The 26,480-nt window shown below is 39.0% G+C and overlaps 1 protein-coding gene across 1 annotated transcript in view; it reads left to right on the forward strand.

Moving 5' to 3' along the window:
• Positions 1-26,480, forward strand: part of LOC134534832 (ATP-binding cassette sub-family C member 3-like) — a 114,234-nt gene that overhangs the window by 42,445 nt on the left and 45,309 nt on the right. The window contains exons 2-5 of the mRNA XM_063373457.1: positions 2,015-2,191; positions 22,700-22,825; positions 23,123-23,257; positions 24,819-24,935. Coding sequence (XP_063229527.1) covers positions 2,015-2,191; positions 22,700-22,825; positions 23,123-23,257; positions 24,819-24,935 — 555 coding nt within the window. The remainder of the gene's footprint in view (positions 1-2,014; positions 2,192-22,699; positions 22,826-23,122; positions 23,258-24,818; positions 24,936-26,480) is intronic.

Raw genomic sequence — 26,480 nt, forward strand, 5'->3', positions numbered from 1 at the left:
AAAAAATGAGAGTGAAGGTACATAAAATCCCAACAAGCTGAAAATCAGCAAAGTGTGTATTTATTGTCTGTACACAAGTTAATCACTCTTTCATTAAGTCCTCAATTTACTCTCCCCACTGGATCTGTGCTCGACAGTGGCTCTTCCTACTGTTTCTCTCTTACAGCACATTTCTTGTCTCAACACACTGCCTCTCACTGCTCACTCGTCCGTCGCACGCACAACACAGCACTAATCTTCTCACACAAAGTCCGCCAAGGGATCACTCGTCCTCTTCACTTCACTGCTCTCTCCAGGCTGGCAATCGCTCGCTGGTGTCGCCACCATCCTCTGTCACTTCACTCGCCGGAAATCTTCCATACCTTATAAGCCCCGCTCTGAAAAGTTCTCGTAGCCTTCCGAAGTGTCGCGTCAACAGAATCCCCGAGTTAACACTCGAAGCTTCGAGAACAATGGCGTCCTAGTTACGCCACTTCACGCACACGAGGCACTGGGAACATGCCGAACACTCGAGATAATGTTTTTTTTTTCCTTTCCAAAGGCAACCTCCCCTCCCACAAATGCACCCCCTAAGGGTATATTGGGAGCCAGCTTGCGAAGCCATTTTGAGAACAGAAACTTTAAGGCCCGTCTACAATAGCAATGTCCTAAACTGTGTCCGAAGGACACTCGTCGCTCATTGGTCCACGTGACCCTCTGACGTCATGCGTCAAGTGGGCGAAGGTCCGAACCTACCTGGTCCGAAGACATTCGTCAATTTGAACTTTTTTGTCCCAACCTGTGTACTTCGGACACAGAAAAAGAACAGAACACTCACGATATTTTAATTTCCGGTTCCCGTTTGAAAACGTGTTTGTTTTTGTTATTGAAGGAAATGGAAGGTGTTGTAAGTCAAGAAGAGCCACTTTGCCTTACTGAATAAATATATAATATTGAACTGCCACAACTTTCATAAGTTCAATCTCAAACTACAAAGCATCAAAACAATAAACAAAAACATTTGGTTTGGCACATTTACTGCGCTCTGATGACAACTTTAGAAATCAATACATTCGGACATCGGACATCGCAATTGTGGACAGGGCAGTTTACGGTGAGACAATGTGACGGTCACTCACATTCGGATAAGGACACGGACCACGCACAGGTTCGGACTATTGTAGTCGGGCTCTTACCAGTGGAAACTGAAACCATACTTCGCGCGACATGTGACGCTATCTGTTGGGTGGGCCCATAACTACCAGCAAAAATAAAAACTCGGGATAGAGGTTTTAGTACAAAGTTACATGTTAGTAATGTCATTTTATCTATTTGACGACTAATTACTTAGTATAAGTGATTTCAATTGTGCGAAAAACACTTAATACAGTTTTTTTTAAAAATATGTCATGTTATATATAAATGAGTAGGAGATGCAAAAATTTCTGGTTTGCCACACCACAAAATATGTAGCAACAAAAATAGAGTGAATTAATTTCAAAAATTTCTGGTTTGCCACACCACAAAATATGTAGCAACAAAAATAGAGTGAATTAATTTTCACTTGTTTGTTTGTCTGATAATAGCTTATGTACATATTACTTCTCATCAGTGGCGTAGCCAGGATTTGTGTATGGGGGGTGTTAGAAGCATGCCGCCCCCTCCCCCCCCCCCCCGTATTAAAGCGGGTGGTCCAGGGGTCCTCCCCCGGGAAAATTTGGATTTTAAGGTGTAAAATAGTGCTATTTTAGCAGTTTTCGGTTCTTAAATTTAAACCAATATTGCGATGGTAAATTTTTTTATTAATTTTAAGATGAAATTTTGTTTGAGTGATGAACAAGAAATTAATTAAAGATTTGGTGCTAAAGCCGGGGGGGGGGGGGGGGTTGAACCCCTAACACCCCCCCCCCCTCCTGGCTACGCCCCTGCTTCTCACAATAAATTCAGCCATGTTAGCAATATATATTGTGGAAAGCCACCATCTAGCGGACGGGCCCGAAACTGTTACGGTTACAGTTTCTCCCCCACGTTGCAGGACGCGAACCTCACGTGGCACACGGCGGATCCTGACGTGACGCCATGCGTGGAGAGGACGGTGCTGCTGTGGCTGCCGTGCGCCGCGCTGTGGGCGCTCTGCCCCGTGGAGGCCACCTACATCCTGCACAGCAAGGCGCGGGACGTGCCCTGGAACTGGAGGAGCGTGTCCAAGCTGGTGAGCCCGGCCCTCCATCCTTCCAGCCGGGGGAGCGTCGCTTTCCGAAGCGAAACCTTTTTTTTTTACAGCAGAACGGGTCGTTACCACAACGCTGAAATACCATAACGCCGAATGTCAAAATTGACCACAACGCCGACATCTAGAAAACTTTGCTGTGTACCACAACGCCGAAATAACAACTGAATGAATTTGTGTTGTGTTCCTTAAATGTACCTTAACGCCGAAATACCACAATAAAACCTAACCTTACCTTACCTAACCTGACCTAACCTAGCGTAATATAACCTAACCTAACTTAACCTAGCCTAGCCTAGCCTAGCCTAACCTAACCTAGTCTAACCTAACCTAGTCTAACCTAACCCAGTCTAATCTAACCTAACCTTTGTGGCAGTCCTGCAATGACATTCTTCGGCGTTAGTGTATTTAGGCGTTGTGGTACACAGCAGTTTTCTAGCTGTCGGCGTTGTGGTCAATTTGGCATTTCGGCGTTGTGGTATTTCGGCGTTGTGGTGCGTCCCCTGTCAAGAACCACAGGGTAACGGATTTAACGTGTGTGTGCGAGGAGTTGAAAGCCCGAGTAACTCAGAACGCGTGATAGAAATTCAAACTGTGCGTGTTACTGTTTCTTCAAACAAGTCTGCCATTTAGAACACGTCAAGAACTAAATTTTTTTTATCATATCATATCAATTAAAATATGAGTACGGCATCACATTTTCGTTTTGAAACACTTAATATAGGCTTTCACAGAGCTGACTTGTACAATTTTTTTTTCAGGCTATGTACCAATACTTTTATTAATCTAGTCTATGCATGTATTCACGACAAATCTTACAGCCTTTTTAAAACACTGTATATGTTCATTTATTATATATAAGTATTTAGCACTATTAAGTGTTAGGAAGTTTGATTTTGTTTATAATTTTTTCCACCGTGTATTTATGACGTGCCATCTGCTTAATTGTTTTATGGGTTGATAAGTTGTAGTTTCATGATTTTAGTTTCTTTTTTTTCTGCTGTGGTCATGCCACTGTAGTTCATCCTAAGTGTTATATGATGGGCGAAAAAAGGCGCGCAAGTGTTTGGTGGTTGCTATCACTTACGCGGCTTTTTTCCGCCCATTATACAGGGTGTATCAAAATTAATGTTACAACGCTTGAGGGTAGAAAGCTCTTATTATTTGCAACCATTTTTGCCAGTAAACATGTTGCCGGAAACGCGTAGTTATTCCCTGTAGCCCCAGAAAGAGTCAGCGTAGGCAACCCGTTGTAGAGAGCTATGTTGTGGATGTGCGGGCGTTCGAGTAGAGAAATAACCTTTTTAATCGTGGCACAGATTTTAATTTCACTCTAAAATCAATCACAGCTTCGGCTTTGTTTCACAACATTGAAATTGTTGCATACGTTTTAACAACGTGACAGCCTAAAGCAACGGCTCAAAAACACGCCCACCTTGAGCGACACAGAGGTGGCAACGGCGAATCATGTTTTTACGAATACGCTGGAGCATGTGTGGAGTCGACCTTATGATTTCGAACGCTTCAATGATTCGCTGTGTAAGCTCTTCTACCGTTTCTACTGGCGGCCATGCGACAGGGCCCGCTCGTTCAATCCATCGGTTTGGAAATGTTTGGTTTTAATACTCTCGCACTTTCAGGGAAAAATGAGGTGGTTCCCCGTCATGTTGGTACCACATCACACGTCGGACATGCAATGGAACCTCTTCAAGAAGACCTGGTAGTTCATTCTGAAGGAAGTGGAGATATCCTGCGCCGGTAAGTCGTGGCGGAAGAAAAAAAGGCCCGATGAGTACGCCGTCAACAATACCGGCCCACACATTAACTGAAAAACGTTCCTGACGAGCTGTAACACACGTTGCATGCGGATTGACATCATTCCAAACATGACTGTTGTGCGAATTGAGAATAGCGTCTTGAGTGAACTTGGCTTCATCGCTGAATAAAACCGCTAACTCGGGGTTCCTCAATACTCTTAGAATGTACCAACGAGAAAAGGTCATGCGAAGAGGATAGTCCGCCGGACCCATGTGTTGCACTTTTTGAAGGTGGCACGGGTACAAGAGTTGCTCATGAAGAACTCGCCAAACAGCCATTTTGTCAGCGTCCATATCGGAACCTTCTGCCCTTGTGCTTGTATCCGGACTCTCCTCAAATCTCTGACGTACATCTTCAAAACTGGGAGTACGAACCTTGCGTGGAGCACCAGCATTTGGTCTTGTGACGGCACATGTACCAGTATCACGCATTCGTTGAGTAAGTCTTGCAAACATGGTGTGAGCTGGAATCCTACGACCCGGTTATCGTTCTTCGTACAGACGACGGGCGGCTTGTCCATTTTGTCTAGCTTCCCCGTAAACAAGCAGCATGTCCGTGTACTCACTAAACGTGTACTCCATTGAGCTCCACTAAAACGTCACCCTTTTCAGAACCACAGCGAAAGAAATGACACCACGAGTTTGCTTGTACGACAGAACAGTCAACGACAGACCACCAGTGATATCAAAACACACTGCGACATTGCGATGTCACGCTACGCAGTGCTATGGCACGGCACGAACGGAAGAAAATAGGTGAGGGCGCCACCAACGGAAGTAAAATGGGGCGGGGGTCAGCATTCGACATCGTACAGTCCTCTCGAGCGCTGCCCGGCGTCGTAAACACGTAATTCACCACAGCATCGTCTGTCTCGCACAAAGCCCAACGGGTTGCCTACGCTGACTCTTTCTGGGGCTACAGGGGCTTAACTACGCGTTTCCGGCAACATGTTTATTGGCAAAAATGGTTGCAAATAATAAGAGCTTTCTACCCTCAAGCTTTGTAACATGAATTTTGATACATTCTGTATAAAATTTAGGAAAATCTGCGGAAAATATTTGTGACAAACAACAAATACAAACTAGTGTAAAATTTATAAAAATAGACCTTAACTTGTACTAAGTAATGACGAGAAAATGAAAAATATCAACATGGCTTTGGCGATAAGACGGATAGGAAAATGAAGATTATAGAAGCTGGAAGGTGATTTAAGACGAGAATTAAGAACATATAAAGAAAGAGAAGCACTTAAAGAAGAAAAATATTGAAAATGCCACCAATATCCATAGGCGTGCCTACAGGGGGCGGGGGCAAGGGGGCCATGGCCCCCCCTAATGTAATCACTCAGATCGGCATTTTCTCTAATGCGTTCGTTAATATTCGTATATTCCTGGCACTGTGACACTCAAACTGTGCAAGTATTGCCAGATAAATAAAAATGCTTGCCGGTTTGTTTAACTTACAATTGCCTGGATATCATTATATTTCTGTTCATTGGAAAACAACTTTAAATTATGATAGATAGTTCCAAGCTGCTGGGAGAAAGTTACCTCGACTTTTTTGCGTGTTCGTAACCATAACTTTGGGTTAACTTGAACGTAATTAAATACAGTAGAATGTTTCTAAAAATTTATTTTTTGTAATCAAAACTGTTCTCAATTTGTTGAGTCTATTAAATTTAGTAATTGTTTGAAAAAAAAGGATGCTTTTCAGGTTTTTAATAATTGTGTTTGTGATTGTAATCAGAACTTTTAAATAACATTTGCGATAGCTTAATTTCGTAGAATTTATTACCATGTAAATGAAAATCTTTTGCAGGTTTGTTAAAATGTGCGTTTTTAATAAGAACTTTATGTTAATTTGAACATAATTAAGTAGAATGTATTACCATGTAAATAAGAATATTTTGAATGTTTGTTAAAATTTGTATTGGTAATCAGTGCTTTGAGTTAACTTGAAAATAGTTGAGTACAATATATCACCACATAAATCAAAATATTTTTAATGTTATTAAAATTTTATGGATTGAATAATCATTCATTGTAAAACAATGACAGTTGAAAATTCAAGCTATTGTGGTTTAAAAAGCATGTACCTTTTGAGTGTCGTCTGTGTCATCTAGAATTTTGATATAATTTTTTTACGATGATGGAGGTTGTATTTCAAAGCAAAAAAAAAAAAATTAAGAGGTTTGTTAAAGTTCTGTTGTCTGAATTGCTGTGTTTGCATTCACTAAAAAGAAGTTCATTTAAAGATAGATCTGGACCAAGCTATTGGAAAATTCGAGGGGGGGGGGGGGGGTGGGGGGGGGGGGAAATGTGTAAGTACCCTTTAAACGTTGTCTATGGAAAAAAAAAACATATTTTCAAAATTATTATTAATTATTAAATTATACGGATATAAATATTAACTAGTAAATATATCTCGTTGATACTGCACAAAAATATAAACAAGTCAATGAGGGAATGTATTTAGGCTATTTAACATTATAAATTCAGCTTCTGATTTAAAAATTTAGCAGGGCCCCCCCCCTAATGGAAATATCTGGGCACGCCTATGCCAATATCCTATTATATATACATACACATTCACACACAACCAATCACGTGTTAGACGTTTGGAGAGTTTTTCTAATAATAGGCCTATATTTCATTCGCATCGCGGGGTGCGGCGTTTCTGAAATGAGCATGAGAATTTGAAAGTTGTTGGGACTGGTGCATTGGTAATAACATTTTAATGCTGGAATCACAACGCAACGGCGCGATGCGAACATGGAAACACGGCAGCAAAATATCGCGTTATATCGAACATCACCCGCGCGACAACCAAAAATAAACCATTGTATATACAATTTTTCTTGCCGTTACACACGCACCAAATTATCGACAGCCATTGATATGCTTGAAATAAATTTGTTTAGTTATAAAATTTAACATTCAACACATTTCAGAGATTTCATAAATGAATTAAGTAAACAAAGCCCCTAAAAAATACAATAATAATATAATCACCAATGCATCAGTTTAACCATCTTCTGAAAACAAAATTCTGACACGCATTTCAGCAACGCCGTGCCAGCGAAGCGTCTGCCATTTTGTTCGCGCGGACGTCATCGATGTGTCGAACGCGATTTGGCTATTAAAATATCGCGCGGTCGCCGTCGCGCTATTATGACATCCAGCATTATTCGTGAAGTTGTGACGATATATCTTATCTTAAATCGATTGGGAAATACATTTTACGTTCACGTACAATGGCTCTTCGGAAGAGAAATCAAGAGGGGTGAGGGAGGACTTGTTCGCCTTCCCTAGACGCTCAAGGTCAAGCTGGCGATGTTATTGATCGAGCTTCAGCCGCGGTATTCACACCCGGTGGACATCGGTACCGCGGCTCATCCTTACATTGCGGTGCGCATTTAAATGGGCATTTACTCTCTCTTTCCAATGCGCGATTACAGCCACCAGTCCTGTCCTTGTTTCCATGTGCTCTGTTGCCAGATCTACACAAATGAGCGAAACCGTCTTAGCCACAACAATTTAGAAAACTTTTTTTATTTATTTGAAAAATAGTATTTTGTAATCTAAAATTTGGAGTGAGAATTTTTGAAATGCATTTTCTTGTTGAATTTCATCAAGAGCACCGTACGATAATATTCATATATTAAATATTATATTTATTTCTAAGGAATGGTAATAGTTTTCAAATGTTTTTTAAACAATACTTTTTACATAGTTTAAAATTAAACATTTTTGCTCGTTTGAGCATAGCGTATGATTTTATCCAATGCATTCTTATTAGTAGCGACAGACACATTTCCCCCCCCCCCCCCCTTGTGAAATTATAATTGGTTTTTATAGCATTTTTGTTAAAATTTTTTACATCTGGGATTATACTGTCAATAACGCTAATTCATAGTCTTAAAAAAACAAGAATCGGTAAAATTAAAGTTAATATATTGCATTATAAAAAAAATTATAAAATGGTATACAAAATATAATTTGAAATGTAAGCAAGCAGTGTAGTGTCAATCTGGCAACAATGGGCGTCATTTACTCTGTACTGCAATCTAAGCGTGAGATACACTGTACCTGCGTGATCACGCCCGGTATCGAACCACGCCCACAGCGTTCGGAACACACAAGCTTTCGATACACTTACACCACTTTCGTTTGGCCAACCTTAACCACGCCAACTTCAGTGGACCTGGCCCCGGGTAAGGCCAGGTTGGTAAACTTCGCTGGAAACTAAGCAGCGCCAGCATGCAACACGCGACCGACGCGGGAAAACCTCGGTCGTTTACGAAGCGGGAAAGATGCAAGACTTCACCAACACGCTTAGATTGCAGTGCAGAGTAAATGGCACCCACCCATTGTTGCCAGACTGATATCACCCGGCTTGTTAATATTAAAAATTTAATTTATGTACAATAGTTAATCATAATAAGGTTTAGTATTTGTGAAGTGAAACTTATTTGCTGAGGAGGCTTCAATTTTTGGGGGCGACGGAAGACTACCATACTGGAAAACTACTATAATGGCATTATTCCGCCTGGCCTCTTCAAATAAGGCGGAAAAGTACCATAACGGAAAACTGCCACAATTTTATGGGACGAGGCGGAATTCTGCCATATTTTCTTATACACTCCATGGAATGAGTACAGCTGCTTTTCTCTCGAAGTATTGTGAAGAGTACATAGCCATAGAGTAAGTAAAGCACATAAGTACATAGCTTGGTAGCGCTGTTAACCGCCTAGTTGTTTCTTAGGTTAACTTGAAAGGTTACAGGTAGCGCTTCTGACGATGACTTTCTGTAGTTCCAGTCATAAATCAACTCAACAGTCAACAGATCGCGCACTAATAGAAACAAATGTTTCCAAAAATGAGTTATAGGAAGCAGCACTGTATACTTATAACCACGATCTGTAAAAATAAAAATATGGTAGGTTTCCATTATGGCACATTTCCTCCTGCCTGAAAAAAAAAAAATGGTACAAGTCAGCGCGACTTTTTTCGCCCATCACATAACTCTTAGGATGAACTACAGTTGCATGACCACAGCAGAAAAAAAAAAAAGGAAACTGAAATCATGAAACTACAACTTATCAACCCATAACAATTAAGCAGATGGCACGTCATGAATACACGGTGGAAAAAATTATAAACAAAATCAAACTTCCTAACATTTAAATAGTGCTTAATACTTATATATAATAAAGGAACATAAATACTGTTTTAAAAAAAATTTAAAAAGGCTATAAAATTTGCCGTGAATACATGCATAGGCTACGGATTAATAAAAGTATTGGAAGACTGCCATAATGGAATACTGCCATACTAGAGACTACTATAATCGAATAATTCCGCCGGGGGACGATGGAAAAGTGCCATAATGTAACGCTTCGTAAATAAGCCATTATTTCTCGTAAAAAGTAAAGGATAAAAAATGGTTATTGTGGGTTATCCCTAAGAGATAGACATATATCATCGCGGACGTTTATGTAGACCTTTTTAAGGTGTACAATACTGTATTACATTATTTTGATCTATCTCGTAGGGTTCAGCCAGCGTTTGCAATGCAAGCGCAAAAAAATGTGTTTATTTACATCACATTAGAAACCTATAAAATGATCAGTGTTTCTCTACTATATTATGCATGTACTATACATATAAACCTTCCTCTTTAATCACTCTATCTAGGTATTTAAAAAACCGCATCAAAATCCGTTGCGTAGTTTTAAAGATCTAAGCATACATAGGGACAGACAGACAGCGGGAAGCGACTTTGTTTTATACTATGTAGTGACGTTTTATTACCATTTTTGATGCTTCAGACATAATATCTCGGTTTAGATTAAGAATTTCAACTTGCAATTATAGAATTAGTGACACTTTTAAAACCATTAGTAACTATAAAATTTGTAAAAAATTATAACTCTTTTTGAATAATCTAGAAACATTCATTGGTAAAAAACTTAAGCAAAAAGTTATTTAAAACTTTTATAATCTACATATTTATTTTGTAAACAACATTTTAGTTTCTGTTTAAGAATTGTGTGGTAAACAATTAGTTACTATGAACTTTATAAATCTTTATCTATGTGTGTTGTTGTTTCGTGTTTTGTCGTAAAGTTATTGATATGTATCATTGTATGTCTTGTGTTAATGTGTTTTTGGTTGTTATTCTATGTGCTTATATGGTACATATTTTTTAATGTATGTGTCATATTTCGTTTGTAAGTGTCGTAAGGCACAAAAAACCGAATTTCAACTTGATATGATAGTTTTAAAGAAGCAGAATAGTATGCTACGCATAGTAATATTTTTTATTTCGTAATAGATTTAGCAGATTTTATTTTTAAAAGACTGCAAACATGTGTAAAGCCCACCAACATTCGAGGTACGAGCCTATATGTCTCCCCTAGAGCGCCTGTGCTGCTTGACCTGTGCCTACAAACTACACTACACAAAAATATTTCCCTCGAATTTCAGCATCTTAAGTATACATTTTGTAGACTTTAATTTAATATGGATATTAAAAACCTTAATATCTGAGATTTTTGTGTTCTATCATCCTAATAATGAAAACATTACATAAGAAAACCCTTGAATATTTGCGTTGGATTTGCACTCATTAAATAATGATCTACAATTACTTCAATTATTCCAGTGTGCAAAAATGTAAATTCTATGAAGCTAGTTACATTACGATTTTATGAGTAAGGCCGTTTTCCTCATTCCGTGGAATTTATAATACCCCTTCGTCCATTTTTGTTGTGGCAGTCTTCCATTATGGTACTTTTCCATCGCCTTCGTCAAAACAGGAGGAAAAGTACCATAATGGAAAACTACCATATGTCTTTTTTTTAATCGTCGCAATAAGAATAGAGTGCTTCTCCCTATAATACATTTTTGGAAACATTTCTTGCTTCTCCTCCGCGATCTGGAAATGATTTGTTATTGTAACTATCACCGTCAGAAGTGCTCTCTGTAAGCTTTAAAGTTAACCTGAGAAATAGCTAGAGTGTTGACAGCGCTATCTACCGAGTATTCTATACACTACTTGGAAGGAATTCCGCTGTACTGTTTCCATGGAGTGTATAAGAAAGTATGGGAGAATTTCGTCTCGTCCATTAAAATTATGGTAGTTTTCCGTTATGGTACTTTTCCGCCTTTTTCGAAGAGGCCAGGCGGAATACTGTCATTATGGTATATATTTCCAGTATGGTGGTCTTTTGCGCCCCCCAATTTTCGACCGTTACGAAAATTCCTATCGCATGAGAATAGTTAAGTACGTAGTGGGGTAACGGGAGAGGAGGGGAATAGTTAGGTACGTGGCACACTTGCATACTTATATAAACTTGCATACTTTCACACTTGCATACTGTAATGCTTTTACATTTGCATACTGTAATGCTTTTACATTTGCATACTGTAATGCTTGTACGCTTGCATATTTACATACTTGTACATTTGCACACTTGTACACTTTAATACTTACATACTTTACACTTTACACTTGCATACTTGCGCAATAGAATTATTTAGCACTCGCATACTCGCATTTATAGTTTTTCTTATCTGCAACGTCAGTCGAAGAGAATCATGTTTCCTATACCCAATAATACAGGATGTCCGAAAAGTCTTTCCCTGATTACACACATTTATAACTTCGGCTAGACGTACGATAAAAATATGAAATTGGTGTCAAAATGTTAGGTTATAGCTCAAGTTTTTTTGTTACAATTTTGCAGTAGGTTTGAAGTGTCTGAGGTGTGGTACCCAGGAAGTCGGACATGATTACCAATCAGGAGAAAGCGCGGTGTGTCCTGTGGTACCACGAGACACGATCACCAATAACAGTGCAGAGAAACTTCCAGACCACATATGTAATGATTCCTCCAGATGTCAAGAGCATTAAGGCATGGTATGAGAAGTTCAAGACCACAGGATCGGTTGCTTCCGAAGTCTGGTCGACCACCAATCTCAGCTGAAAGGGTGGAAGCTGTGAGACAGTTATTTCTGCGAAGTCCGAAGAAATCTGTGCGAAGGGCCTCACGTGAATTACAGATGCCAAAAAGCTCTCTCCACGATATCTTACACAAGCGTTTAATGTTTCGTGCATACAAAGTGCAAATTGTTCGGGCTCTGTTGCCCAATGACAGTACACGTCGATATGAATTTGCGGTCGAAATGTTATCACGTATGGAGGACGATAATGGCTATCTCCAACGAATTGCCTTTTCTGACGAGGCGACCTTTTTTGTCAGTGGAGTAGTGAATCGCCATAACGTGCGCATTTTGGGTTCACAGCCCCCTGGCGAGGTGATGGACTGTACCAGAGGAAGTTCAAAAGTGAATGTTTGGTGCGCGCTATTGCATGACAGAATTATCGGGCCATTCTTCTTTGCTGAGGCAGTGTATTTGGACATGTTACAAATTTATGCTGTTCCTCAGCTGCTTGAGTATCACCCCGCTGTCATGTTTCAACAAGACGGTGCACCACCTCATTGGGGTTTGGATGTCCGTGCCTATCTTGATATGACCTTTCCTGAACGATGGATCGGTCGTGATGGACCAACAGTTTGGCCTCCACACTCTCCTGACATAACCCCATTAGACTTCTTTTTATGGGGTTATGTCAAGGACGAGGTCTACCGAACACATGTACCAGATATTGCAACCCTTCGACAACGGATAACCAGAGTCATTGCATCGATCCCTCCAATGATAGTAGTATAGGAATGTATTTCCTGAAACTGGGTTCTGGGTGTGGAGCCGGAGCCGGTGTCCGTCATATTGGATTGTGACGTCACGGCGGCCATTTTGGAGGAGTGTAACGGGACATAGCGTAACGGGACAAGTTTGACCTTGACCTTTGACCCTCAAAATTTGCCAAAATTGGGCAAAAATTGCCCAAAATTCCTCAAAAATCGCCAAAATTTCAATTTTTTTGAAAAAAATTTCCGCCAAAAAATCTCAAATAATTCCACAGTTCAAAAATTAGGATTTCGAAAATCCTCAAAAGTCGCGTTGCCCTAGAAAAAACGAAAACTCCTAAAAGCGGCTTAAAACTCCTAAGAGCTAGCCGCTTATAAGCCGCCGACCTTGAAAATAAGGATGTCATGGCAGCCATATTGGATGATGACGTCACCGTTGCAATTTCCGTTACGGCCGCCATCTTTAACTTTTTTATTTATTATCCGATTTTAATGAAATTTTTTTTAAAAAATATAAAAAAATTCAAATAATAAAATTTTTAATAAAAAATATTTAAAAAATATACTTTTACGACACGGAGTTTGGAGTCCTCGGTTCGAACCTGGTGAGGGCAAAAAAAAATTAAAAATGGCGACAGGCTCCTTCCTCAATGGTGGGTGCTAGCAGACTGACTCCCACCACTTTTTTCAAAGCATATATATCGTCATCTAGTATGACGTCATGTCCGCCATCTTGTCTTCGATGCTGGAAGCCATCATAATTGTATCGTCGGCTAGAGTGTGCTGATGCCATGTTAGTTTAATTCTTACCCGCTAGAGTGCAGTAAACATTTATTACCGAGGTGCCCCCGCCATCTTGAAATTTGGCCGCCATCTTGAAAATCCGTAATTATTTAGCTACAAATTCGGGAAAAGTTCCAAAATTCATTAAAAAAATCACTCATTAATTTACATATTGATTCGATCGATTCCCGTCCTCGGTTCGATACCCGATCGATGCAAAACATATTAATTTTAAGTGAACTATAATAATTTTAATAAATAATCATCAAAGTCCTAAATGAAGCATAGTTTCCAAATCAACCATCATCCTATCAGACGTCAAGACCACCATATTGGAAATTCGTAATTTTAATGCTAGAGAGGCGGGAAAAAGTTCCAAATTCATTAAATAAATTTGTAATATATATACTGATTGATTGGATCGACTAAGGTCCTTGGTTCGATCCCTGACCGATACAAAACAACTTTAATTTAAAAAAATACTAAAAAAGTGTTAGGTTTGAGAAAATAAAAACAACACAAGTCCTTTTAAAAAAATTTTTATTACATACATACTACACTACTACAAGTACAAAAAATAATACACAGACAAATTAGCAAAGCCTTTTGGATTCCTCGATTCAAACAGTCTTCTTATTGTACGGACTAAGCCTTTTACATGACTTTAAATGTCTATCCGATCCGTTCATCACCACAGCCAGAGACGGACTGAAGTTCATATCACTTATATAGACTCATCAGTCGGTACAACACATGAGTCAAATCAATAACCATGTTCATTATACGTCTCGGAGCATTTTTTATAATGACGATGTAAGCTATCGAGACGTGAAATAAGTTTATTGCACTTATTGCACTGAAATTGTATTCTTTTAACATTATTAGAACAACTGCTTCTTTCATGTCTGCGAGCATTTGAGGTGATAGTAAATGATGCGTCACAGTATTTGCACTGATGCAATGTACGCTCTTCATTAGTTGAAGAATCCATTGCTGACGATGAAACTTCGGATGATGGTGGTATCACATCTGTTGAAATCTCCTCCAATGTTGACGTCATCGTTGCCAACGGGATCTGCTCCTTCTCCATCGTAGCTGTCGTCAAGGTTCCCGTAGACGATGGTACAACCTCCGAGTTCAACGTTAGAGTCGGTAAAGATGCCATCGAGTTCGCAAGAACAGGTAATTACGCGATTTATGCACCAGATTAAACAAACTAGGTGATCCTTACACCGCCGACGTCAGTAACAAAACTGAGCGTCCTGCTGTCTAGGACTCGCTTATATACATGCACCGTATGGAATAATACGCTAGTCAAATCAAGAACAATTTATTATAATACTAGAGTCAAAACAACATTTAAATTAGAAGCTCCATCAACAAAAAGGAAGCACATTCTGGAAGCACCGACAACGAAAAGGCAGCCAATCAGGAAGCACCGACAACGAAAAGGCAGCACATTTGGAAGCACCGACAACGAAAAAGGCAGCACCATCATCGAAAAGGCAACACATTTGTCATTGGCTCCAATATTCATTGGCTCCAATATTCAATGGTTCCATCAGTCTATTGATTCTATCAGTCTAGTGACTCCAACAGTCATTGTCACCAACAGCCTTTTTCTTCATCAGCTCCAATGATATTTGGCTAGAACGCTACGAGTCTAAGAGACTATGAGGCTACAATTCTACGAGTGTACAAGACTCCTCCAACTACCTTCAAGTGTATAAAGCTCCAAATGCTCCAAATGGCTCCAACAGCTCCAAAAGGCTCCAAATGCTTCAAAAGACTCCAAATGCTCCAACAGCTCCAAATGGCTCCATCAGCTCCAACAGCTCAAAAAAAAAAAAGGCTCCAAATGCTCCAACAGCCTCCAAATGCTTAACACAGCGCCAGATGCTTCAAAAGGCTCCAATTATCGCATCTGTCTTCGTCGGCATTTTATCTTTTGCTCCCACTGCTCCAACAGCATTACGTTATATGATTCCATGGATACTTTGCTACGTAGCTACAGGTCTACGAGGTTCCAATGCATCATGTTTACGAAGCTTCCAGGACACGAGGCTACATGGCTACGAGACTACATGACTCTAACTGATTACAATAGCACCACTCAGTGGCGAGAGTTAGGTTATCTAATGCAAAGCAAATTGATGTAAGTAGTTCTGACTGTCATCAACAGTTGTAGCCACGTGTTAAATATTAATTAGTTATTTTATGTGGGATGCGGGATGCTCACTAACGATCGCAAAAGAAGGAGGGCTTCGCTAGACACCAAGGAGAAGGAAGTTCGTCTTACATGTTAATGCTTCGCTGATGTCTCAGGGCATATTATTTGACTGAGTAATGGTTGTATATTTCTTTAATTCCACCTGGTAAAATTATTGCAAGTGTCAATTTATTAGCAGAAATTCACTAATTAAATGTAGCTCTGAATAAAATGACATGACTCATTAGGTAAATATTCTTCATGCAGAGATCGATTTCACACAAATAATCAGCAGCACTCAGAGAAAATCATTATTTGTCTAGCCAGGAATAACCAGAAGCACTTGGAGAAAACCATCAAATTATTAACAAGAATAATCAGGAGCACACGGAGAAAACGTAATGACAAGAATAATCAGGAGCACACGGAGAAAACATAATAACAAGAATAATCGGGAGCACACGGAGAAAACCACCACACGTTTATTGATATCATAAAATTAGAGGGAAAAAATAAAAATAAAAAATAAATTAATAAAAAATTTAAAATAAAAACAAAAAATACTTATATTTCTCTGTTTAGTTTAATGTAGCTATACTAACCTAACTAACCGTCCATAGTGTTTTAAAGTGTTTTAATGTAGCTAACCTAACCGAACACTTTTAATATTTGAATTCATTTTTCCTGCGAAAAAATAAAACAAATCCTGAGGTTGGCCGAAGGTGAATATTCGGGCGTGTTCGGGCAGGGACAGAACTTGATGTACATCGTAGGCTTCCCATACGCAGTGTGTTAGGTCCCAAAGATGAGACATGCAATTTATTAACGTCTTTATTGGTTTCAAAGTTGAGGCAACACGCCTTTTCTTACACTTGACCACATTTGACGACAATATTTTTTTCTTATTTTGAAAACGATTATGTTTATAACTCTCCTGAACTCGAAAAAGAACTTAAATTGAAGGATTAAGGAAGACTTAAACCAATGGAAGTATAATCACCGATAAAAGTGAGGATTGACGCTGAAACATACTGCGGAGTGACAAGAGGCTCTGTAATTGGCTCCTGCAAGGCGATCACTTAAGTCATGGAATAATGTAGGGCCATGAATGCTATCGTTTGCACACGCGTCCACTGGGCTGCGGGTAGCTGGGAAAGGAGGGTGAGTGAGTGGACTGGTGTCACTGACCTATGAGGGCCACAACCACACCCAAAAGGAGAGGCTCATTATAACTTTGCTAACTCAAGTTTATTGTCATTGAATTGTATCATGAAATAAATGGGATAATACATTACATTTACACTTTTAATAAGTATAATTCACGGTAAATAAGAAAAGACAATTCGATTGGTAGCGGAATCAACGGCTGGACGCCATTTTGGATTTCCGTGAACTTGGAGGCCATCTTGGCTAACCTTTACACGGCATTCACCTTCAACTAGAATACGATACCACCAGAGAGCTTTGAGACCTCGATTTAACAAAATATATAAAAAATAAAATAAAAGAAAACATTCAAAATACGATCTGCCACTGCGGTCAAAAGATGCATATAACATTGTGAAGGTTCTAAAAATAATTTTCACTACTCATGGTATACCGAGTATTATGGTAACATATTCTAAATAGAATCAAACCTTTATTTTTGGTTTTGACATAAGTGTGTATGTATGTATATGTATGTATGTATGTATGTGTGTGCGTGTGTATGTGTGTTATTGTGTATATACATACACACACACTTATGTCAAAACCAAAAATAAAGGTTTGATTCTATTTAGAATATGTTACCATAATACTCGGTATACCATGAGTAGTGAAAATTATTTTTAGAACCTTCACAATGTTATATGCATCTTTTGACCGCAGTGGCAGATCGTATTTTGAATGTTTTCTTTTATTTTATTTTTTATATATTTTGTTAAATCGAGGTCTCAAAGCTCTCTGGTGGTATCGTATTCTAGTTGAAGGTGAATGCCGTGTAAAGGTTAGCCAAGATGGCCTCCAAGTTCACGGAAATCCAAAATGGCGTCCAGCCGTTGATTCCGCTACCAATCGAATTGTCTTTTCTTATTTACCGTGAATTATACTTATTAAAAGTGTAAATGTAATGTATTATCCCATTTATTTCATGATACAATTCAATGACAATAAACTTGAGTTAGCAAAGTTATAATGAGCCTCTCCTTTTGGGTGTGGTTGTGGCCCTCATAGGTCAGTGACACCAGTCCACTCACTCACCCTCCTTTCCCAGCTACCCGCAGCCCAGTGGACGCGTGTGCAAACGATAGCATTCATGGCCCTACATTATTCCATGACTTAAGTGATCGCCTTGCAGGAGCCAATTACAGAGCCTCTTGTCACTCCGCAGTATGTTTCAGCGTCAATCCTCACTTTTATCGGTGATTATACTTCCATTGGTTTAAGTCTTCCTTAATCCTTCAATTTAAGTTCTTTTTCGAGTTCAGGAGAGTTATAAACATAATCGTTTTCAAAATAAGAAAAAAATATTGTCGTCAAATGTGGTCAAGTGTAAGAAAAGGCGTGTTGCCTCAACTTTGAAACCAATAAAGACGTTAATAAATTGCATGGCTCATCTTTGGGACCTAACACACTGCGTATGGGAAGCCTACGATGTACATCAAGTTCTGTCCCTGCCCGAACACGCCCGAATATTCACCTTCGGCCAACCTCGGGATTTGTTTTATTTTTGCGCAGGAAAAATGAATTCAAATATTAAAAGTGTTCGGTTAGGTTAGCTACATTAAAACACTTTAAAACACTATGGACGGTTAGTTAGGTTAGTATAGCTACATTAAACTAAACAGAGAAATATAAGTATTTTTTGTTTTTATTTTAAATTTTTTATTAATTTATTTTTTATTTTTATTTTTTCCCTCTAATTTTATGATATCAATAAACGTGTGGTGGTTTTCTCCGTGTGCTCCCGATTATTCTTGTTATTATGTTTTCTCCGTGTGCTCCTGATTATTCTTGTCATTACGTTTTCTCCGTGTGCTCCTGATTATTCTTGTTAATAATTTGATGGTTTTCTCCAAGTGCTTCTGGTTATTCCTGGCTAGACATCTAATGATTTTCTCTGAGTGCTGCTGATTATTTGTGTGAAATCGATCTCTGCATGAAGGATATTTACCTAATGAGTCATGTCATTTTATTCAGAGCTACATTTAATTAGTGAATTTCTGCTAATAAATTGACACTTGCAATAATTTTACCAGGTGGAATTAAAGAAATATACAACCATTACTCAGTCAAATAATATGCCCTGAGACATCAGCGAAGCATTAACATGTAAGACGAACTTCCTTCTCCTTGGTGTCTAGCGAAGCCCTCCTTCTTTTGCGATCGTTAGTGAGCATCCCGCATCCCACATAAAATAACTAATTAATATTTACATGCAAGCAACACGTGGCTACATCTGTTGATGACAGTCAGAACTACTTACATCAATTTGCTTTGCATTAGATAACCTAACTCTCGCCACTGAGTGGTGCTATTGTAATCAGTTAGAGTCATGTAGTCTCGTAGCCATGTAGCCTCGTGTCCTGGAAGCTTCGTAAACATGATGCATTGGAACCTCGTAGACCTGTAGCTACGTAGCAAAGTATCCATGGAATCATATAACGTAATGCTGTTGGAGCAGTGGGAGCAAAAGATAAAATGCCGACGAAGACAGATGCGATAATTGGAGCCTTTTGAAGCATCTGGCGCTGTGTTAAGCATTTGGAGGCTGTTGGAGCATTTGGAGCCTTTTTTTTTTGAGCTGTTGGAGCTGATGGAGCCATTTGGAGCTGTTGGAGCATTTGGAGTCTTTTGAAGCATTTGGAGCCTTTTGGAGCTGTTGGAGCCATTTGGAGCATTTGGAGCTTTATACACTTGAAGGTAGTTGGAGGAGTCTTGTACACTCGTAGAATTGTAGCCTCATAGTCTCTTAGACTCGTAGCGTTCTAGCCAAATATCATTGGAGCTGATGAAGAAAAAGGCTGTTGGTGACAATGACTGTTGGAGTCACTAGACTGATAGAATCAATAGACTGATGGAACCATTGAATATTGGAGCCAATGAATATTGGAGCCAATGACAAATGTGTTGCCTTTTCGATGATGGTGCTGCCTTTTTCGTTGTCGGTGCTTCCAAATGTGCTGCCTTTTCGTTGTCGGTGCTTCCTGATTGGCTGCCTTTTCGTTGTCGGTGCTTCCAGAATGTGCTTCCTTTTTGTTGATGGAGCTTCTAATTTTAATGTTGTTTTGACTCTAGTATTATAATAAATTGTTCTTGATTTGACTAGCGTATTATTCCATACGGTGCATGTATATAAGCGAGTCCTAGACAGCAGGACGCTCAGTTTTGTTACTGACGTCGGCGGTGTAAGGATCACCTAGTTTGTTTAATCTGGTGCATAAATCGCGTAATTACCTGTTCTTGCGAACTCGATGGCATCTTTACCGACTCTAACGTTGAACTCGGAGGTTGTACCATCGTCTACGGGAACCTTGACGACAGCTACGATGGAGAAGGAGCAGATCCCGTTGGCAACGATGACGTCAACATTGGAGGAGATTTCAACAGATGTGATACCACCATCATCCGAAGTTTCATCGTCAGCAATGGATTCTTCAACTAATGAAGAGCGTACATTGCATCAGTGCAAATACTGTGACGCATCATTTACTATCACCTCAAATGCTCGCAGACATGAAAGAAGCAGTTGTTCTAATAATGTTAAAAGAATACAATTTCAGTGCAATAAGTGCAATAAACTTATTTCACGTCTCGATAGCTTACATCGTCATTATAAAAAATGCTCCGAGACGTATAATGAACATGGTTATTGATTTGACTCATGTGTTGTACCGACTGATGAGTCTATATAAGTGATATGAACTTCAGTCCGTCTCTGGCTGTGGTGATGAACGGATCGGATAGACATTTAAAGTCATGTAAAAGGCTTAGTCCGTACAATAAGAAGACTGTTTGAATCGAGGAATCCAAAAGGCTTTGCTAATTTGTCTGTGTATTATTTTTTGTACTTGTAGTAGTGTAGTATGTATGTAATAAAAATTTTTTTAAAAGGACTTGTGTTGTTTTTATTTTCTCAAACCTAACACTTTTTTAGTATTTTTTTAAATTAAAGTTGTTTTGTATCGGTCAGGGATCGAACCAAGGACCTTAGTCGATCCAATCAATCAGTATATATATTACAAATTTATTTAATGAATTTGGAACTTTTTCCCGCCTCTCTAGCATTAAAATTACGAATTTCCAATATGGTGGTCTTGACGTCTGATAGGATGATGGTTGATTTGGAAACTATGCTTCATTTAGGACTTTGATGATTATTTATTAAAATTATTATAGTTCACTTAAAATTAATATGTTTTGCATCGATCGGGTATCGAACCGAGGACGGGAATCGATCGAATCAATATGTAAATTAATGAGTGATTTTTTTAATGAATTTTGGAACTTTTCCCGAATTTGTAGCTAAATAATTACGGATTTTCAAGATGGCGGCCAAATTTCAAGATGGCGGGGGCACCTCGGTAATAAATGTTTACTGCACTCTAGCGGGTAAGAATTAAACTAACATGGCATCAGCACACTCTAGCCGACGATACAATTATGATGGCTTCCAGCATCGAAGACAAGATGGCGGACATGACGTCATACTAGATGACGATATATATGCTTTGAAAAAAGTGGTGGGAGTCAGTCTGCTAGCACCCACCATTGAGGAAGGAGCCTGTCGCCATTTTTAATTTTTTTTTGCCCTCACCAGGTTCGAACCGAGGACTCCAAACTCCGTGTCGTAAAAGTATATTTTTTAAATATTTTTTATTAAAAATTTTATTATTTGAATTTTTTTATATTTTTTAAAAAAAATTTCATTAAAATCGGATAATAAATAAAAAAGTTAAAGATGGCGGCCGTAACGGAAATTGCAACGGTGACGTCATCATCCAATATGGCTGCCATGACATCCTTATTTTCAAGGTCGGCGGCTTATAAGCGGCTAGCTCTTAGGAGTTTTAAGCCGCTTTTAGGAGTTTTCGTTTTTTCTAGGGCAACGCGACTTTTGAGGATTTTCGAAATCCTAATTTTTGAACTGTGGAATTATTTGAGATTTTTTGGCGGAAATTTTTTTCAAAAAAATTGAAATTTTGGCGATTTTTGAGGAATTTTGGGCAATTTTTGCCCAATTTTGGCAAATTTTGAGGGTCAAAGGTCAAGGTCAAACTTGTCCCGTTACGCTATGTCCCGTTACACTCCTCCAAAATGGCCGCCGTGACGTCACAATCCAATATGACGGACACCGGCTCCGGCTCCACACCCAGAACCCAGTTTCAGGAAATACATTCCTATACTACTAATGATGTTGGCTAATGTGTGGACGGAAATTGAATATCGACTAGATGTGCTACGTGCTACCAAAGGTGCTCATGTGGAAGTGCACTGATATTTAAAAAAAAAAAAAAAAAAAACTTGGATAGTTTCTCAACATTTTGTCACCAGTTTCATATTTTTATCTTCTATCCGATGTTATTAATTTTTGTAATCAGGGAAAGACTTTTCGGACATTCTGTATAATAAGCAAGAAGTTTAACGTCTGACGCGCGTGGACTCCACGCACATTTTTTTTTTTTAATTTGACTATTTTTTCATAAAACCATACATTGTGTATACCTACTGGTAATATTATTTCAGTTTTAATCTTTCCTAACCTCGTCGAAAACGGACCATTGATGGACTGCCACTGTTTGCGGGGGTGGGGGGGGGGGGGGGGAGAAACGGGAGCGCCCGCACAAAAAAAAAAGACCCCCCACCGGCTACACGACAAAGTCCGCCACGTTTCCCGACCGGGAATCGAACCAGGGTGTTCACGGCAAGGGAGCATGAGCTATTCTGTACCGCACTGAAGTCACGCGGACGCGCGTGTTTCCAGGTCCTGATTGGTGTTCTCACGGTGCTGTGCCTGACTGACCTGGCCGTGGCCTTCCACAACCACTCCATGGGCCAGCAGGTCTATCCCGTCGCCTTCTGTTCGCCCATCATCGAGATAGCAACTCTGGTAAGCCAGTTCATTGTTTTCCCCCCTTGACGTATCCAAGCGGAAAAAAAAAAAAAAAAAAAAAAAAAACGATCCGTTTATTATGTAAAAAAAAAAGCACTTAATGACAATATGAAACAGAAATGAATGTGTTACCCATTTACACATGACTAACATGGCCTCGTGGCCGGGCGGTTAGAATCGCTGACTACAAATTCCATGCATGTTGAGGCTTTCGTCCCAACAATGGACCAGTTTGAAAATCCCTGTCCCACAGTACTCTGGTTGGCTTGTTTGAGTTATTGTGTGTGCCTGCAGATGGTGTCCGCGGCGCTGATAGTGTTCATGAGGGAGCGCGGACTGCGCACCTCCGGCCCGCTCTTCATCTTCTGGCTGCTGCTGGTGGTGTGCGGCGCGCCGCAGTTCCGCACCGAGCTGCGCGCCCTCTCCGGGGTGAGCGTCGCTCCCCTTCTCTTCCCCGCTTTCAACCCACCCCTCTTTCTTCCTCCTCCTCCCCCCTCCCTCCATCCACATTCCTCCCTCCCTCCCCTCCTTTCACCCCCACACCATCTCCCGGCCATGGCTGGCCAATCCCCTCCTAGCACATGATGCACGTGACCTTTTCTGCATGGTTAAAAACCCGCATGTTTAGAGCGTATAGGGCTTGCCCTGAGACACACTTAAGAGTCTTCCCTACCTAGACCCCTCCCTTACACACTTAGTTTTAGCTTAGGTTAGGAAAAAAAACTCCCCTTTCTCCCCCTCCCTTGTCTCTCCCTCTCCCCCTACTACCCTCCCTCCTTGCCCCCTCCTCCCTCCTACCCACCCCTACCACCCACCTACCCTCCCACCCTCCCACCCTCCCACCCTCCCCCTCGTTACCCTAGGCGATGACATGTAAAGAGCAAAGATCAGGAGTGGGGCGCTCTATGTCAGGTGAGGAGGAGGGGAATTATTGAGTGCCCCACTCCTTACTCATGTAAGCGTTAGTGGAGTGACGCTTTAGTCCTGCATTTTTTTCTTTCAACTAGAAACATCAAAGAGTTTTCTCTTTACTGTGTACTTTATTTTATTGTTTAGTTCTATCGTGCAAGTGAATTATTGAATTTTTTTTTTAGCGTCAAGAAGTGAAAAATAGTTTCACTTCTTACGTGACATTTTGAAATTTACTTCGTTAATACACAACAATACGGACCAGGAAAATAGGAAAAGGGATCATTCCAGGATTTGCCTGGAGTGATTTCGAGAAATCATGGAAAACAGAAATCTCTGTGGCTAGACAATGATTGAACCTAACTCTCTTGAATGGGAGTGCAGTGCCTTACCACTGCACCACCTTGCTTCGTACTTCTATCGTGTTGCTGCAACTTAAAAAAAAAAAGCCAGTCTTAGAAAAGATTTTTTTACAATGTTTCAGTGATATTACCCTGAATTCCCATAAATGTTTGGCTTTGATAGCAAAAACCACGATCTTTAGTGTGGCAAGGCAAATAATAAATTCTAATGGAGTAACAAAAAACTTTTTTTTATTATTAAATGTAAATACTTTTACAGTGTAGTGTTTTTCAGAATTTCTAGTTTATAGGCAGTCCAGATTCTCTTTTTTGATGACAACAACTTCAAATGTGGCTGCAGATAGCATAGAAAAAAAAGTACTAATTAAAGTTTATTATACAAAACTAAAGTTATTTGACATTTTGATTATTATCATTTAACTTCTTGTGCTTCCCAATTATTAATTAATTTTTTTTTATTTCCGTATACTTATTGCATTATTTTTTGAGGTGTCATAAAAGGATTCCTTAATTTAGTACAAAATATTTTGAGGTCATGATCTTTGAGGTTTCAGACCAATGTTCCGAGGTACGTAGTTTCGATCCCAAACCCCGGCATGACACCGTGAAACTCGGAGAGCCCTTCACTTAAAGCCACCGTTATTAACTTGCAACTTAGAACTAACTTCCATGTGCGTGGATTGTTATTTTTCTGTTACTCTTGTGGTAATGTGTTGCAGGACTTTGATGTCAAGACGGTGACGTACCTCATCCACTACCCGGTGGTGGTGGTGCTGTTTTTCCTGCACTGCCTGGTCGACCTGCCCCCCGCGCACTCGTACTACCCAATACCAGAGGTCGGTCTCAGCTTAGTTTTGATCTTCTCCGTCGCTGACGTGTCTCGTACCTATTGGGAGCGAGTGGCCGCATAATGAGAGAGAATGGTTTCATCACTGACGTTAGAAACTGTAGCACTTAAAAATATATTTTCAAATTAAGGTCATATATTTTATTTTCGTTCCACACAGTTAAACTTGTTGGCTTTTTGAGTGACAGAACGTTCACAATATGAAAATATGTATTATGTATATATATATAACACATAATTTATGCATAATTAGTTGGCAAAGTTGCATTTTTAATGTTTTTGTGCTATATGGATAAGGAGAATGAAATGGAATATAAAAACGGAACTTTTTAGTTTTAAAGTCAATTTTACTGGCTACTATGTGATATGCTTTCATTTCTTTGAGGATAAAAATTATTTAATTTTACCTAGCCATTTAAAATCTTATAATTTTTATGATTTAAAAAGGCTAATTAAAATTAAATATTTTCCTGAAAGGAATTTAAACTATACCATGCTGTAGACACCAGTATTTCCTTTAAAACTTAAAACTTACAATTATTTATTTTATTTGGTTCTCCTTATCTATACTACACAAAAAAAGTAAAAAATTCAACTTGGCCAGGTAATTATGCCATAGGTATGTATCCACTGTTCATAATTTTTCATTTTGTTGAAGTTCGGCCACTCTAAAACCCTACAATTTAAACTATGTTAAATGAAAATATAAAATAACGACCTGTAACCGGACATACCCCTTAAATTTATAACTACCTGGGCTGTTATTATTTTTTTATATACTACTTATTTAACATCTTGGTTATGATCGTTTTTATGCTTTCAAATATTAAATTTTTTTTGGTGAAATTTCTGTATAGGTACTTATTGCATTCTTCATTAAAAAATTTTTCAGTACACAGTGGTATAAATGCTATCATAAAATGAGTAGTTAATTTAGATTAATTTTATTTTGTCAAGGGACTGTTATTGTAATACCCCATGTAGTAATGTTTTGTGTTGCTTCATTTAGTACATATAAATGAATATTGTGTAATTTGCATACTTTTTTGTTTCCTGTACTGATTTGATAATTTTTTTGTTTTGCTGTGGAAACAGTGTAGGAACTGAAAGAATTTTTGGGATCTAAGTTGACAAACCTCTCAAGAAACTCTCATTACAAAATTTAAGAATTTTGTCTATCCTGTGGACTTCTTTAGGAGTTTGATGGTCCGTACAGATTTTGTTATTTTGAATTCTGAAGGGAAAATTTTTTTTTCTGGATGCTGGGAAAATATTAAGTAGCCAGTTTATTTATAAGATTCTGAACATGTTACAATTTTACTGGTTATGAAACATTGAATTCTGTCTCACAAATTTTTATCAGAGTTTGTCATGAGCATTTAAATTTTTTTTATTCTGATGTTCAATTCCAAAGTTTGATAGAGAATTAAAACGGGTTCTTTAATTATATCTATTAGCCTTAACAGTGTATGACTTTTAAAATACTTTTTTTATATAAAAAGTCAGCTAATTAGGGGAAAGTCTTGTGTTATTA

This window comes from Bacillus rossius, chromosome 8, assembly GCF_032445375.1.
Source record: "Bacillus rossius redtenbacheri isolate Brsri chromosome 8, Brsri_v3, whole genome shotgun sequence".
In the NCBI taxonomy this organism is placed as follows: domain Eukaryota; kingdom Metazoa; phylum Arthropoda; class Insecta; order Phasmatodea; family Bacillidae; genus Bacillus; species Bacillus rossius.